Source organism: Sphaerodactylus townsendi, linkage group LG01 (genome assembly GCF_021028975.2).
Source record: "Sphaerodactylus townsendi isolate TG3544 linkage group LG01, MPM_Stown_v2.3, whole genome shotgun sequence".
NCBI lineage: Eukaryota > Metazoa > Chordata > Lepidosauria > Squamata > Sphaerodactylidae > Sphaerodactylus > Sphaerodactylus townsendi.
In genome coordinates, this window is record NC_059425.1 from 7403015 (window position 1) to 7417424 (window position 14410).

At 45.1% G+C, this 14410-nt stretch overlaps 1 protein-coding gene across 1 annotated transcript in view; it reads right to left on the bottom strand.

The window, feature by feature from the left end:
• The window catches only part of DENND4B (DENN domain containing 4B), a 70088-nt gene that overhangs the window by 13337 nt on the left and 42341 nt on the right, over positions 1-14410 (bottom strand). Inside the window, exons 14-17 of the mRNA XM_048503379.1 lie at positions 12086-12225; positions 5865-5988; positions 3825-4031; positions 2808-2936 (exon numbers count right to left, since the gene is read on the bottom strand). Coding sequence (XP_048359336.1) covers positions 2808-2936; positions 3825-4031; positions 5865-5988; positions 12086-12225 — 600 coding nt within the window. The remainder of the gene's footprint in view (positions 1-2807; positions 2937-3824; positions 4032-5864; positions 5989-12085; positions 12226-14410) is intronic.

A 14410-nucleotide genomic window follows, 5' to 3' on the forward strand; every position in this document is an offset into this window, starting at 1 on the left:
AAGGGGCTGATGGGAATTGTAGCCCATAACTTCTGGAGTGACAAAGGTTCGCCACCATGGCTCTAGTGTCTTAGCCTGGGTCCTGCCATATTTCTGTCTACTGAATGCTTCCCGCTCAAGCAGGCCTGGGAATGTTTCTTTGCATCAGTCCACCTTATCTCCCAGTTACAGAGGGGAGGGGTGGAACCTGCTATGTCCTCCTCCTCCTCCTCCTCCTCCTCCTCCTCTTCTTCATCCCAGTTCTCACCGTCTGAGGAAACCGTGTGTGTGTGAGTGCCTTCCCGCTTCAGGAAGAAGAAGAGTTTGGATTTATATCCCCCCTTTCTCTCCTGTAGGAGACTCAAAGGGGTTTACAATCTCCTTTCCCTCCCACCCCCAACAAACACCCTGTGAGGTGGGTGGGGCTGAGAGAGCTCCGAAGAACTGTGACTAGCCCAAGGTCACCCAGCTGTGTGTTGGAGTGTACAAGCTAATCTTGTTCATTAAATAAACCTCCATAGCTCAAGCGGCAGAGCAGGGAATCAAACCCTGTTCTCCAGATTAGAGTGCACCTGCTCTGAACCATTACACCATGCTGGAAGGGGGGCACGCAGATGTATCTGTGCCGGGGTCTATATAATACTTTGCCTGTTTTCATGTACTCAGTTCTGACAATATAAGTCAACAGCTTTTCTAGACTTGCCATCAATAAATAAGAATCGTGCTTTCAAAGTACTGACTCCTTCATTGAATAAGTCTGGGGCTGTGACAACAGTTTACTTGTATATACATCGTATAAATAAGTGGACAACAATTATCTTTTCATCCACAAATGTTAAAATGCTAATTATCTTTAAGGTTTTCAAAAACAATGATTGTTTATGCATGCAATAATGGTCGATAACTCAGATCCTCTGAAGATGCCAGCCACAGATGCAGGCGAAACGTCAGGAGAGAATGCTGCTAGAACACGGCCATACAGCCCGGAAACCACACAGCACCCCAATGGTCGATAACTGTCTATCTGTGTGCCTGCCTATCTGTGCCCTGTCAGGAAAAACAGAACACTGTAGCACAATTTTTCTTTCACAAAATTTGGAAAAATGTTCTAGCTGGAAACATTTGAAACAATAAGTTTTAACATTTTTATTTGCTTTGTTCCCTTATGGCAATTTAAAATATAAATGGTTGAAAAACTGTGTTTTTCTACTGCCCAGCCCTAGTTATAAGCAAATCAACTGCTTTTTGCTATAAAGTGTTAAATAAATGAAATGAAAAACAGGCTGTATTGTGAATATGTGAAATCTGGTCAGACTGAACTTCAAGTAAACTGAATTATGAATCTTGCAAATGGAAGGGCCGGGGAACCAAGCCTGGGCTGGGCTTAAATTGGACTTAATCCGGCCCTGCCAAATGAAATACAATACCTTTGCCAGCTGGAGGAAAATACTGATAGAGGAAGACAGATAAATTTCTAAGGACAGGGAGTTCCAAAGTTTTTCTCTAACCCTTTCTCTTGTTGCTGTCCATCTAGCCTCAGATGGTGAGGGATCTGGGAGTCTTAGTAGACCACAAATTGAACATGAGTCAGCAGTGTGATACAGCAGCCAAGAAAGCCAATACGATTTTAGGCTGTATCAATAGTGTCCAGATCGAGGATGTAACTGTACCTCTCTATTCTGCATTCTACCATTCCGGGCACCACAATTTAAGAAGGATATTGACCAGCTGGAACAGGTCCAGAGGAGGGCAAGCAAAATAGTAAAAGGTCTGGAATCCATGCCCTACGAGGAGAGACTTAGGGAGCTGGGGCTGTTTAGACTGAAGAAGAAATGGTTAAGAGGTGACATGATAGTCATGTTTAGATATTTAAAGGGATGTCATGCCAGTGAGGGAGCAAGCTTGTTTTCTGCTGCTGCAGAGACTAGGACCGGGAGTGATGGGTTCAAGGTGAAGGAAAAGAGATTCCACCTAAACATTAGAAGAAGAAGAAGAAGAAGAAGAAGAAGAAGAAGAAGAAGAAGAAGAAGAAGAAGAAGAAGAAGAAGAAGAAGAAGAAGAAGAAGAAGAAGAAGAAGAAGAAGAAGAAGAGGAGGAAGAGGAGGAGTATGGATTTATATCCCCCCTTTCTCTCCTGCAGGAGACTCAAAGGGGCTTACAATCTCCTTGCCCTTCCCCCCTCACAACAAACACCCTGTGAGGTGGGTGGGGCTGAGAGAGCTCTGAGAAGCTGTGACTAGCCCAAGGTCACCCAGCTGGCGTGTGTGGGAGTGTACAGGCTAATCTGAATTCCCCAGATAAGCCTCCACAGCTCAGGCGGCAGAGCCGGGAATCAAACCCAGTTCCTCCAGATTAGATACACGAGCTCTTAACCTCCTACGCCACTGCTGCTCCTAGGAAGAATTTCCTGACAGTAAGGGCTGTTTGACAGTGGAATGAACTCCCTCGGAGTGGGGTGAAGTCTCCTTCTTTGGAGGTTTCTTAAGAGAGGCTGGATGGCCACCTGACAGGAGTGCTTTGATTGTGTGTTCCTGCATTACAGGAGGTTGGACTTGATGGCCTTTGGGGTCTCTTCCCACTCTATGATTCTATGAAACGGTCAGGGTGGGGAGGTAGAATACTGTGCCGTTGAAGGGGAAGAAGTGATTCAGTTGTATCCTGCCAATCCATGCCACTAGCACCAGTGCTTTCCCCCAGCGGAGGGAGCCTTCCTCTGAAGCCAGAACCCCTCACATTTGGAAAGGCTTGAGACAAGGGGAGAAACAGTGGCAGCGTTCCACAGCAATCCAGAGCGCTCTTTCCCAAGCAAACACCAAGCCCCGATTTACCTTGTTGTAGTAGCCATAAGTGATGGTATTGGGCACGATGCCCGCTCGCTTCATCTCCAGCATGACCCGCACGGAGAGGACGGGCTCGCCGTACTGCCCGCACAGTTGCATCAGGATCCGGTAGCAAACCTGGACGTGGGGCAAAGGAGGAGGGGATGAAGGGGTCAGCGAAGGTCTAGTCCAGTGGTGGCAAACCTAAGGCACTCCAGATGTTCATGGACTACAATTCCCATCAGTCTCTGCCACCACGGGTTTACTCCATCAAAGCCAGGAACCCAATTTAACCTCAATGCTAGGAATCCTGGGTATTGTAGTTCTGTGAGGGTCACAGAATCTGGTGGAACCTGGCATGGCTGTCTAACCTGGGATTCACTTGTAAACTTGCTGCGGTTTTCCAGACCCATGTAACGTTGAAGGAGGAGGAGGAGGAGGAGGAGGAGGAGAGTAGTAGTAGTAGTAGTTTGGATTTATATCCCCCCTTTCTCTGCTATAAGGAGACTCAAGGTGGCTTACAAGCTCCTTTCCCTTCCTCTCCCCACAACAGGCACCTTGTGAGGTAAGTGGGGCTAAGGGAGTCCTGAGAGAACTGTGACTAACCCAAGGTCACCCAGCAGGAATGTAGGAGTGCGGAAACACATCTGGTTCACCAGATAAGCCTCCACCACTCAGGTGGAGGAGCGGGGAATCAAACCTGGTTCTCCAGAATAGAATCCACCTGCTCTTAACCACTACACCACACCCCACAGTTCCAAGAAGACCAGCAGTCCTCATTACGGAAGAAAGATGCATTTGCTTTTATTTTTTGCACACGTTTATTTGCATTCCACTTTTCTCCCCACAGTTGGGTGACAACGTGACTTACAATACGGTTCCCCCCCCCCCCCCCACCGAGCAAGCAGAACTGGGGATTCGCGGCATTTCCCCCGGTGTCCCCGCTCTGTCTGCTACTGTCTCTCAAGGAGGATGAAAGAGCAGGGTCTACAGGTGGGAAACAAGACTGCACCGAGTGCGAATTACCTCGTCTGGCAGCATCACCTTCTTGGTCTCCATTTGCTTGAGCGCCTCGTACGCCGTCTGTAGCGCCCGCACCTTGGAGGGTGCGGCACGCACGTAGGTGGGCAGGGTGATGAACCAGAGGCCGTAACAGTGTCCCAGAAGGCACTTGGCCCACATGTCCGGCACCGATGCGTATTTCTGCGCCACCCGCTGAGCTACCTTCATTTCCTGGAGAGGACAAGATTGAACCAATTCTAGTCGCAATGCAGGGAATTCCTCTTCCAGGAATTCCCTTTCCTGGAAGATCATGGCGGAACAGCCTCTGACCCCTTTCAGTTACCTTCCATATGTGCCAGTTACCTTCTGCGTTCCCAACTTGCACGAGTGATCTATGCATCCCTCCCTCCACCCTGGCAAATTCTATGAAAGAAACTACATCTGGTTGGGATAATAAGTTGTAAATTGAAGACTTTAGACCCCCCCAATAGATTTTTAACACCATCTGTGAATTTTAGGTCTCAGCTTTTAGTTAAGATATCTTACTATTAAACGAAGGGGCCTACGAGGGCAATATGAGGAGAGGCGGTCTCAAAGATATATAGGTGCAATACCACGGTATTGGACCTACATATCTTCGAGACCGCATCTCCCCATATTGCCCTCGTAGGCCCCTCCGTTAATCGAAGGGGAACCTTCTAATGGTCCCTGGCACGAGATATACCTGGTTGGCTTCAACAAGAACCTGGGTTTTCACCTCCCTGGCTCTGGCCTGGTGGATGAAGCTGCCAAGTGACGTTAGGGCCCTGCGGGAGCTACCTCAGTTCTGCAGGGCCTGCAAAACACGGCTGTCCCACCAGGCCTTTTCCACCTAGCCCCGTGGTGGTGAACCTTTGGCACTCCAGATGTTATGGACTACAATTCCCATCAGCCCCTGCCAGCACGGCCAATTGGCCATGCTGGCAGGGGCTGATGGGAATTGTAGTCCATAACATCTGGAGTGCCAAAGGTTCGCCACCACTGATAGCCAGTCATATAAAACAACCTGCCATCTTTTCGGCGTACGGGGGGAGGGGAAGTAGGGGATTTTAACATCGTTTTTTTACTTTTGTGTATTGGTTTTACGTTTTTTATATTTATACTATCGTAAAATGTTTGATTGTAACCCACCCTGAGCCCTACAGGGATAGGGCAGGATAGAAATCTAAAATATAAACAAACAAACAAACAAATTGTTTTTAACCATGTGTGCAAGCTGCTCTGAGCCCGGCTTCAGCCAGGAGGGGCAGGGTAGAATTTATTATTATTATTATTATTATTATTATTATTATTATTATTATTATTATTATTATTATTATTATTATTATTATTATTATTATTTAGATTTATAGGCCGCCTCACCCCCAAAGGGCTCGAGGCGGCTCACAATACAGCTGTTCCAATAACAGCACATAAAATACATTAGGAATTTCTCTCCCAGGCTGGCCCTAGACAAATCTGAAAGTGACTCTGACTGTTCTGTTGTGGAGCTTCTGTTAAACAACACAGATGTCGTGCTCTTGGAAAAAGTAGCAAAATTTCTTTTACAAGTGACAGAACTTTCTAAGTAATGTATACTGCTATATACAGTCTTCCTGTCTGCGCTTTGAATGTACTCTTGATTTGTATTTCAAAAATGTCTGGCAATGCTCTAGAACCTATTTTTAAATGCCAAATAAAGGTGGTTGCTGTTGTTGTTACATAACTAAAACTAACCACATTAAAATAAATTTCCACAGCAGCAGTTTCTTAAAATTTAAATGACAAAGTTAAAAGCAAGCAAGATTAAAGACAGGCGCCCGATCAAAAAGGCTGGGAGGGGGGAAAGGCAGGGCCCAAGATGGAATAATAAAATAAAATAAAAATAAGACAAGCAAGGAGAAAGGATTTAGCCACCGCGATCCATGCCTTAGTTACTTCCAGACTAGACTACTGCAATACATTCTACCAGCTGACCAGCCCCCCACAGGTTCTCCAAGGCAGCAGCGATGTCCTCCTCCGGTGCTCACACGCCGGCACGATTACCTGTTTGGTCCTGCGAGGCGCCGGGCTGCTGGGTGCACTGCTTCGGGCTTGGCAGACCGAGGGCACGAGCTGGTCCTGGGGGCGCTCGAAGAGCTTGGCCTGAAGCACGGGGAAACCGTCATACCTGGGGGAGAGGAGACAGGAAGGGTTCCCTTCGCACTTGAACCTGAAGGTGAGGAGCCCACGGGTTCCGGTCGAGGCAAGAGGTGGGTTACACGGAATCAACAAGGAGGCTGGCAAACAAAATTGGCTTGGATAGTATCATGAAAGCAAGCCTGGGAGAGCCACGCTTGTTTCAGTAAAACCTGGGTTCTTTTCCCCAATAACTCCAACCAGCTGAGGTCTCAACAATTTTTTAATTGAAAAACAGAAATCAAAGAAATAAAACAGAAATGCAGTAAGTGATTGCTCAACTGGTTACATTCCTTTTGGTTCTTTGTCCCCATTCCGGGAACCCATGGCCAAGAGATGCTTACCTGATCATGTCTCAAGATGGAATTCTAAAACCTTTGTTTTCCCTCTCTCAGGAAAACTCTGTTCAGGCCATGAGGTAACTTAGGCCTTTGAAGTTTCATCCTAGCACCTCTGCATAGTTTCCTGTCCTCCCTTCAGATCAAAAGGCAAAGATGCTTCTCACAGTCATATGTGACTTCCCTTTACTGTAGCGATAGCATCTTCCATGACAGATAGGAACATTTAAGGAGGAGGAGAAGATAAAGGAGGAGAAGGAGTTTGGATTTATATCCCCTCTTTCTCTCCTATAAGGAGACTCAAAAGGGCTTACAATCTCCTTTCCCTTCCCCCCCCCCCAACAACAAACACCCTGTGAGGTGGGTGAGGATGAGAGCTCCAAGGAACTGTGACTAGCCCCAGGTCACCCAGCTGGCATGTGCTGGAGTGCACAAGCTAATCTGGTTCACCAGATAAGCCTCCACAGCTCAGGTGACAGAGCAGGGAATCAAACCTGGTTCTCCAGATTAGAGTGCACCTGCTCTTAACCACGACACCAGTCTGGCTCTTTGTAGGTGGGCAAGCTGAGTAAACAAAGGACTGCAGGAAAACCACACTGTGAAGCAAAGTTAGAGAATCAGCCATGGGGTAAGTAGTGCATGCATAACTGGCCAAGGTTGCTGGAAAAAAATTTTTGAAGCAATTGTAGTCAATACTACTGTGTATAGTTCGCTGTAAGTTCAATCCTACTATTTAATTTTGCATCATTTAATGTGTCACGTTAATTCTCATGATTTGCTTCTGTTCTGTTCAAACTTCTGGTTAGATCTACAGCCCAGATTCTGTTGCACTATTTATTGAGTGCCCCATCCTGTCAATAGTATTGACTCGCTCTGGGTAATCTGCTTTGAGTGCAAATGATGAAAGCTGAAGCATAAATCATGTAAATAAATAAACCAGATTCAAGAAACCAGACGGACCAAACCCAATGGGTGCTCACCAGTGGCTCCTCTTTAACCTGGAGACAGGTGACTAGTGGGGTGCCACAGAGTTCTGTCCTGGGCCCAGCGCTATTCAATCTTTTATCAATGACTTGGATGATGGAATAGAGGGCGTGCTAATCGAATTTGCAAATGACATCACATGGGGGGGGGGGTAGCTAATACCCTGGAGGACAGAGGCAGGATTCAAAATGATCTGGACAGATCAGAGAGCTGGGACTAAACTAACAAAATAAATCTCAACAGAAATAAATGTAAGAGTTTACAGTTAGGAAGAATGAAATGCACAGATATAGGATGGATTCCCCTCATTTAATTCCATCATTGAAGAAGAGTTTGGATTTATACCCCACGTTTTTCAACCATAAGGAGTCTCAAGGGGGCTTACAAACTCCTTTCCCTTCCTCTCCCCGCAACAGACACGTTGTAAGGTAGGTGGGGCTGAGAGAGTCCTGAGAGAACTATGTCTGTCCAGAAACAGTGTGGATGTATAAAGAAAAATTACTCTGCCTGGCTCAAAAGAACAGCAGTAATAAACTTTAATAGAAATGATGCTTTGATGCATTTGGTTTGAGAATTTTGATGCTTCGTCTTCTGAAGTTATACCATATATACTCGTGTATAAGTCGAGTTTTTCAGCACATTTTTTGTGCTGAAAAAGCCCCCCTCGACTTATACACGAGTCAGCTGTATTTAAATTTTTTTAGGGTTTTTACTTTGTCGGCCTCCAGGGGGTGCAGTTTTTAGGCTAGCAGCACCAAAATTTCTGGATATCATCAGGTGACACTCCTGATGATACCAGCCAAGTTTGGTAACGTTTGATTCAGGGGGTGCAAAGTTATGGACCCCAAAAGGGGGTGCCCCATCCCCCATTGTTTCCAATGGGACCTAATAGTAGATGGGGCTACATTTTGAGGGTCCATAACTTTGGAACCCTTGGACCAAACTTCACCAAACCTAGACAGTATCATCAGGATAATCTCTTGCTGATACCATCCAGGTTTGCTGATGTTTGGCTTAGGGGGTCCAAAGTTATGGATTCCCAAAGGGGGTGCCCCATCCCCCATTGTTTCCAATGGGAGCTAATAGTAGATGGGCTACATTTTGAGTGTCCATAACTTTGGACCCCCTGAACCAAACTTCACCAAACCTGGGTGGTATCATCAGGAGGGTTTCCTAAAGATACTCTGAAATATTGGTAGTGCTAACATAAACATTCCTCCCCTGACCAAAAATCCAGTTTTGAACTATTTTAACTCTTGTGTTTTAGCTTGGTTGCTGGTTGAACTAAGGTTTTTGTACTTTTAAAGTTATTGTTGAGACCATATTGTTTCTGTTGACCCTCTTTTCCACTTACAGAGCTAGTTTACTGTTTTTCTTTGAAAGAAATATTCAAAAACATTTAACCTACTGAAGCCTCAATTAATGTAATTTTATTGTTATCTATTTTTATTTTTGAAATTTACCAGTAGCTGCTGCATTTCCCACCCTCGACTTATACGTGAGTTAATAAGTTTTCCCAGTTTTTTGTGGTAAAATTAGGTGCCTCGACATATATGCGGGTCGACTTATACACAAGTATATACGGTACTTTTGGCCTAGATGCCTTGATACCTTCTGTATATAATTGTTGTGGCTGAAAAGGACTAAAGTCGAAAGTGTTTAACTTACCCGGATTCTGATATCTATTTGATGTTTACATGTGGCCAGCTTATCTCCTGATGGGGCATCCAGCTAGTGGTCCTCAATCTTCCTAATGCCGCGACTCTTTAATACAGTTCCTAATGTTGTGGTGACTCCCAACTCTAACATTTATCCATTTTACAGATGGAGAACACTGATGCAGAGAGTCTTAGGCGACCCCTGTGAAAGGGTCGTTCGACCCTGAGCTAACATCTGGCAACTAGAGTACTTCCAACTTTTGATATTTATTCATGCTTATGCATGGCCACTTTATCTCTTTATTTATTTATTACATTTTTAAACACCCCCCCCCCTCAAGGGCTCAGGTATCCAGGTGAGATCTGGCAACTGGAGTACTTCAAGCCTCTTTCATCAGAGCAACAAGCAGCCGACTATTTGGATATTCCAATGTTTTGATGAAGGACAAGCATTCATTTCATTTCATTTGATTACTGGATGACTGCTAGATGCTTACAACTGAATTACAAGGATTTCACTGAGGGAATATTATTTACACAGAGACTCGTTATCTTTTGTGCATATTTTGGGATCCCTTTCTTGTCTGTTGGTTCATGTGCTTTTGATCATTTCTGTTAAACTGGTTCCGGTGGGCTTTCTGGGTTGTGCGGCCGTGGTCTGGTGGATCTTGTTCCTAACGTTTCGCCTGCATTTGTGGCTGGCATCTTCAGACGTGTATCACAGAGGGAAGTCTGTTACACACAGATGCCGGCGAAACATTAGGAACAAGATCCACCAGACCACGGCCACACAGCCCGGAAAACGCACCAGAACCAGTTGAATCCGGCTGTGAAAGCCTTTGACAAAACATTTCTATTAAAGTTTATGGCTTTATTGCTGTTTTTTTTAGTCAGGCTGTGTAATTTTTCTTCATATAGAACTATGGCTGGCCCAAGGTCATCCAGTAGCTTCACGTGGAGGAATGGGAATCAAACCTGGTTCTCTAGATTAGAATCCACCATTATTAACTACATCTTTCCCTCCTGCAAGGAGACTCAAGGTGGCTTACAAGCTCCTTTCTCTTCCTCTCCCCACAACAGACACCTGGTGAGGTAGGTGGAGTTGAGAGAGTCCTGAGAGAACGGTGACTGTTCCAAGGTCACCCAGCAGGAATGTAGGAGTAACGAAGCACGTCTGGTTCACCAGATAAGCCTCCGTCACTCATATGGAGGAGTGAGGAATCAAACCTGGTTCTCCAGATTAGAATCCACCTGCTCTTAACCACTACACCAAGCTGCTCTTAATCACTGTGCCATGCTGGCTCACCAGGCTATTGAGAGTCCTATCCTCTTCCGCCAACAGGAATAGCTCCCTGTCCTCCTCTAAGTGACAGACCTTCAAATGACTAAAAGGGACCGCTAAGGAATACCAGCTTTATTATGCAGAGGAACGCAACAGGAAACCCCCCTGCCAGTCTCTCGCTTTGAAATCCCAATGGGCTCGCTGCAAATTGGTTGTGACTCAATGGCACGTTACACATACGTTACTAAAACAGGCTTTTCCTCAATAAGACAGCACGGTCCCAAAGCTTCCCCACGGCTGTACGCTACAGCGCAGGAAGCCACAGCGGGTATTTTGACACTCTGTGTTTCAGGGAAACCGGCCCCTCATTACTGTTCTGCTAATAAAGATTTGGTGCCCTTTTAACAGGAACTTCAATCTTAAGTCATCACATAAATACATCTCGAGTCAATCTCCTTATCTTTATGATCTGGATATTCAGTCACTTAGGAGAGCTTTTGCACTTGCCAGATGTGATGCTTTTCCATCTGCAATGTTACCGTGTTTCCCCGAAAATAAGACAGTGTCTTATATTAATTTTTGCTCCCAAAGATGCGCTATGCCTTATTTTCAGGGAATGTCTATTTTTCTGTGTTCTGTTCGTCGGGGATGCTTCCAAACAAAAACTTTGCTACGTTTTACTTTGGGGGGAATGCCTTATATTTTGCACTTCAGCAAAACCTCTACTACGTCTTATTTTCAGGGGATGTCTTATATTCGGGGAAACAGGGTAGATGGTAGACATAAGAAACTACTGTAGAAGAAGAAGAAGAAGAGTTTGGATTTATATCCCCCCTTTCTCTCCTGCAGGAGACTCAAAGGGGCTTACAATCTCCTTGCCCTTCCCCTCTCACAACAAACACCCTGTGAGGTGGGTGGGGCTGAGAGAGCTCAGAAGAGCTGTGACTAGCCCAAGGTCACCCAGCTGGCGTGTGTGGGAGTGCACAGGCTAATCTGAATCCCCCAGATGAGCCTCCACAGCTCAGGCGGCAGAGCTGGGAATCAAACCCGGTTCCTCCAGATTAGATACATGAGCTCTTAATCTCCTACGCCACTGCTGCTCAATAGGCAGAGGTGTAGCTCCAAAGGGACAGGGGGGGACGCACTGGGCGCACACCCTTGGGTTCTGGGACATGGCGGGACATTCCAGGGCAGGGGCATTCTGGGGCGGGGTGGACGTGGCAGGGGCAGGGGCGGAGGACACACCAGTGTATCGGGGTTTTTCCCCCCTTGATACGCCTTTGTCAATTGGTTTTGTGCATGTGAGACGGCGGAAATAGAGACCCTGTCACACATATTTCTACGTTGCCCCGTGCATAAGGAGATGAGGGCAAAGATGTTTAGCTCTCTCCCAATAGCAATCTTAGCTGGTTCAGAGGAGAATTGTATAAAAAGTCTTCTAGAAGATGATAAACCTAATATCACAAGAGTGGTGGCGATTGTCAGCGCTTACGTTGTTAAAAGTCGTAGATACAAATAGGGCAATTTTAACACAAATTAGTGGCAGGGCATTTAGATTATTATTATTTTTTATTTTGGTTGTAAACATCATTTGAGTTTTCAGTTTTGAGATCCGATCGGGATTTTATGGTTTTAACATTTTCGCATCTGTAAAATGTTTGTAGTTTTTAAATAACGTTCCCAAACATTTTATTTGGAAATTGTGTATTGTGATTTCTATACTCTGTGTTTAACAATTTCTGGTCTCTGACCGTACTAAAACTGACTGATTGGTTGATTGATTGAACAGGAAGTTAGAAACGTCAGATGGGATCCGACAGAACTCACTGATAGCGTGGGGGCAACTCCGACCCATCGGGCGCCGTCGGCTCCTCGGGGGGCATGATAAACACTGTGTGTTCGCTGCCATGGGTGTCATCCAGTTCCATCAGGGGGGACTCTTCCGGCTTTTCCAGATCCACCTGTACCTGAAGGGGAGAATGCGAGGATACCACGTGGAAATTAAGGGGAAAGACCAGGGAGCCACAGCACACACAGGACGTTTAAGGAGGAAGCAGCTGCAATTCTCTGACATAGACCAGTCTGCAGGGGGTGACACTCACAGCAGCCAAGGATTCTGGGTATACTGTAATTTAGCTTGTGGAGTACTAAAGTTTTTTACATTTCATAAATATGCCAAACACTACACTTCAATATGCTAGCTAAGATGCATCTCTCTCTCTCTCTCTCTCTCTCTCTCTCTCTCTCTCTCTCTCTATATATATATATATATATATATATATCATATATATATATATATATATATATATATATATATATATATATATATATATCATATATATATATGATAGATAGATAGATAGATAGATAGATAGATAGATAGATAGATAGATAGATAGATAGATAGATAGATAGATAGATAGATAGATAGATATACATATATAAGCATAAGCATAAGCATTTTATTGTCATTGTGCACGCACAACGAAATTTACAGCAGCATTCCTCGATGCACACAATTTCAGACTCATACCCCATCCTCACTTTCCCCTTCCTCCACCCATCCCTACACAGCCCCAAACACATCAACACAAAGCCGCGGAGTTCAGCATAGCCACAGTTCTAGAGTAGAAGCTGTCTCTAAGCCTCTTTGTCCTAGTTTTTATAGACCTGTATCATCTGCCAGATGGTAACAGTTCAAAAAGAGAGTGTGCTGGATGAGACGGGTCTCTCAGAATATTTTGGGCTTTCTTTAGGCTTCGGGAATTATAGAGTTCTTCTAAGGAGGGGAGAGGGCAGCCGATAATCCTCTGTGCAGTAGTGATTACTGAATAGATAGATAGATAGATAGATAGATAGATAGATAGATAGATAGATAGATAGATAGATAGATAGATAGATAGATAGATAGATAGATAGATAGATAGATAGATAGATAGATGATAGATGATAGATGATAGATAGATAGATAGATAGATAGATAGATAGATAGATAGATAGATAGATAGATAGATAGATAGATAGATAGATAGATAGATAGATAGATAGATGATATAAAGAACAGGAGCCAAGGGACTTCTAATTATCCCAGGCCCACGGGAGGTCCATTTGGCCTCAACACGGGCCAGGGCCTCTTCGCCCTCGGCCCCTTCCTGATGGAACAGTCTCCTAGAAGAGATAAGGGCACTGTGGGACTTCATGGAGTTCCGCAGGGCCTGCAAAACAGAGTTGTTCCGCCAGGCATTCCGTTGAGGCTGATCTTTGACGACCCGTCTCTCCTGGGGCTATGTGTTTCCTCAGCCATAGGTGGGTTTTACTTCTCCGCTCGGTTTCATGCTTTTAGAGTAGTCCGGTTCAATAATTTCTGATCTTATGGACTGTGTGGGTTATTTTATTTTATTGATTGGGTACTGTTTCATCTTTTAAATTAGGGGTCCGTGTCAAAACGGTTTTTTATGCATTGCACTTTTGATTGTACATCGCCCAGAGTCAGACATGGGAGAGGCGATTACTAAATCTAATAAATAAATTTGTGCGAGAAACAAAAAAAAATTCAGGTTTGATCAGTATTGCATGTATTCTAATGTTTTAGTGGGGAAAAATGCTTTATTTTAATTTTATTTGATTTTTAGCCGGCCTGTTCCCTGACTAAGCAGGGCTCAGCGGGGGGCTTACAACACAAATATACAAAACACATTTTGGGGGGGAAACGTTATTGGGATGGGGTACAGAATCACAGAATTATAGAGTTGGTAGAGACCCCAAGGGCCATCAAGTCCGACCCCCTGCAATGCAGGAAGACGCAATCAAAGCACTCCAGTCATCCAGCCTCTGTTTAAAAAGCTCCAAAGAAGGAGACTCCACCACACTCCGAGGCAGTGCATTCCACTGTCGAACAGCCCTGACAGTCAGGAAGTTTTTCCCGATGTTTAGGTGGAATCTCTTTTCCTGCACCTTGAACCCATTACTTTCAGTTCTAGTCTCTGAAGCCGCAGAAAACAAATTTGCTCCCTCACCAACATGACATCCCTTAAGAAGAACATAAGAACATGCCAGCTGGATCAGCCAGAGTCCATCTAGTCCAGCTCTCTGCTACTCGCAATGGCCCACCAGGTGCCATTGGGAGCTCACGTGCAGGATGTGAAAGCAATG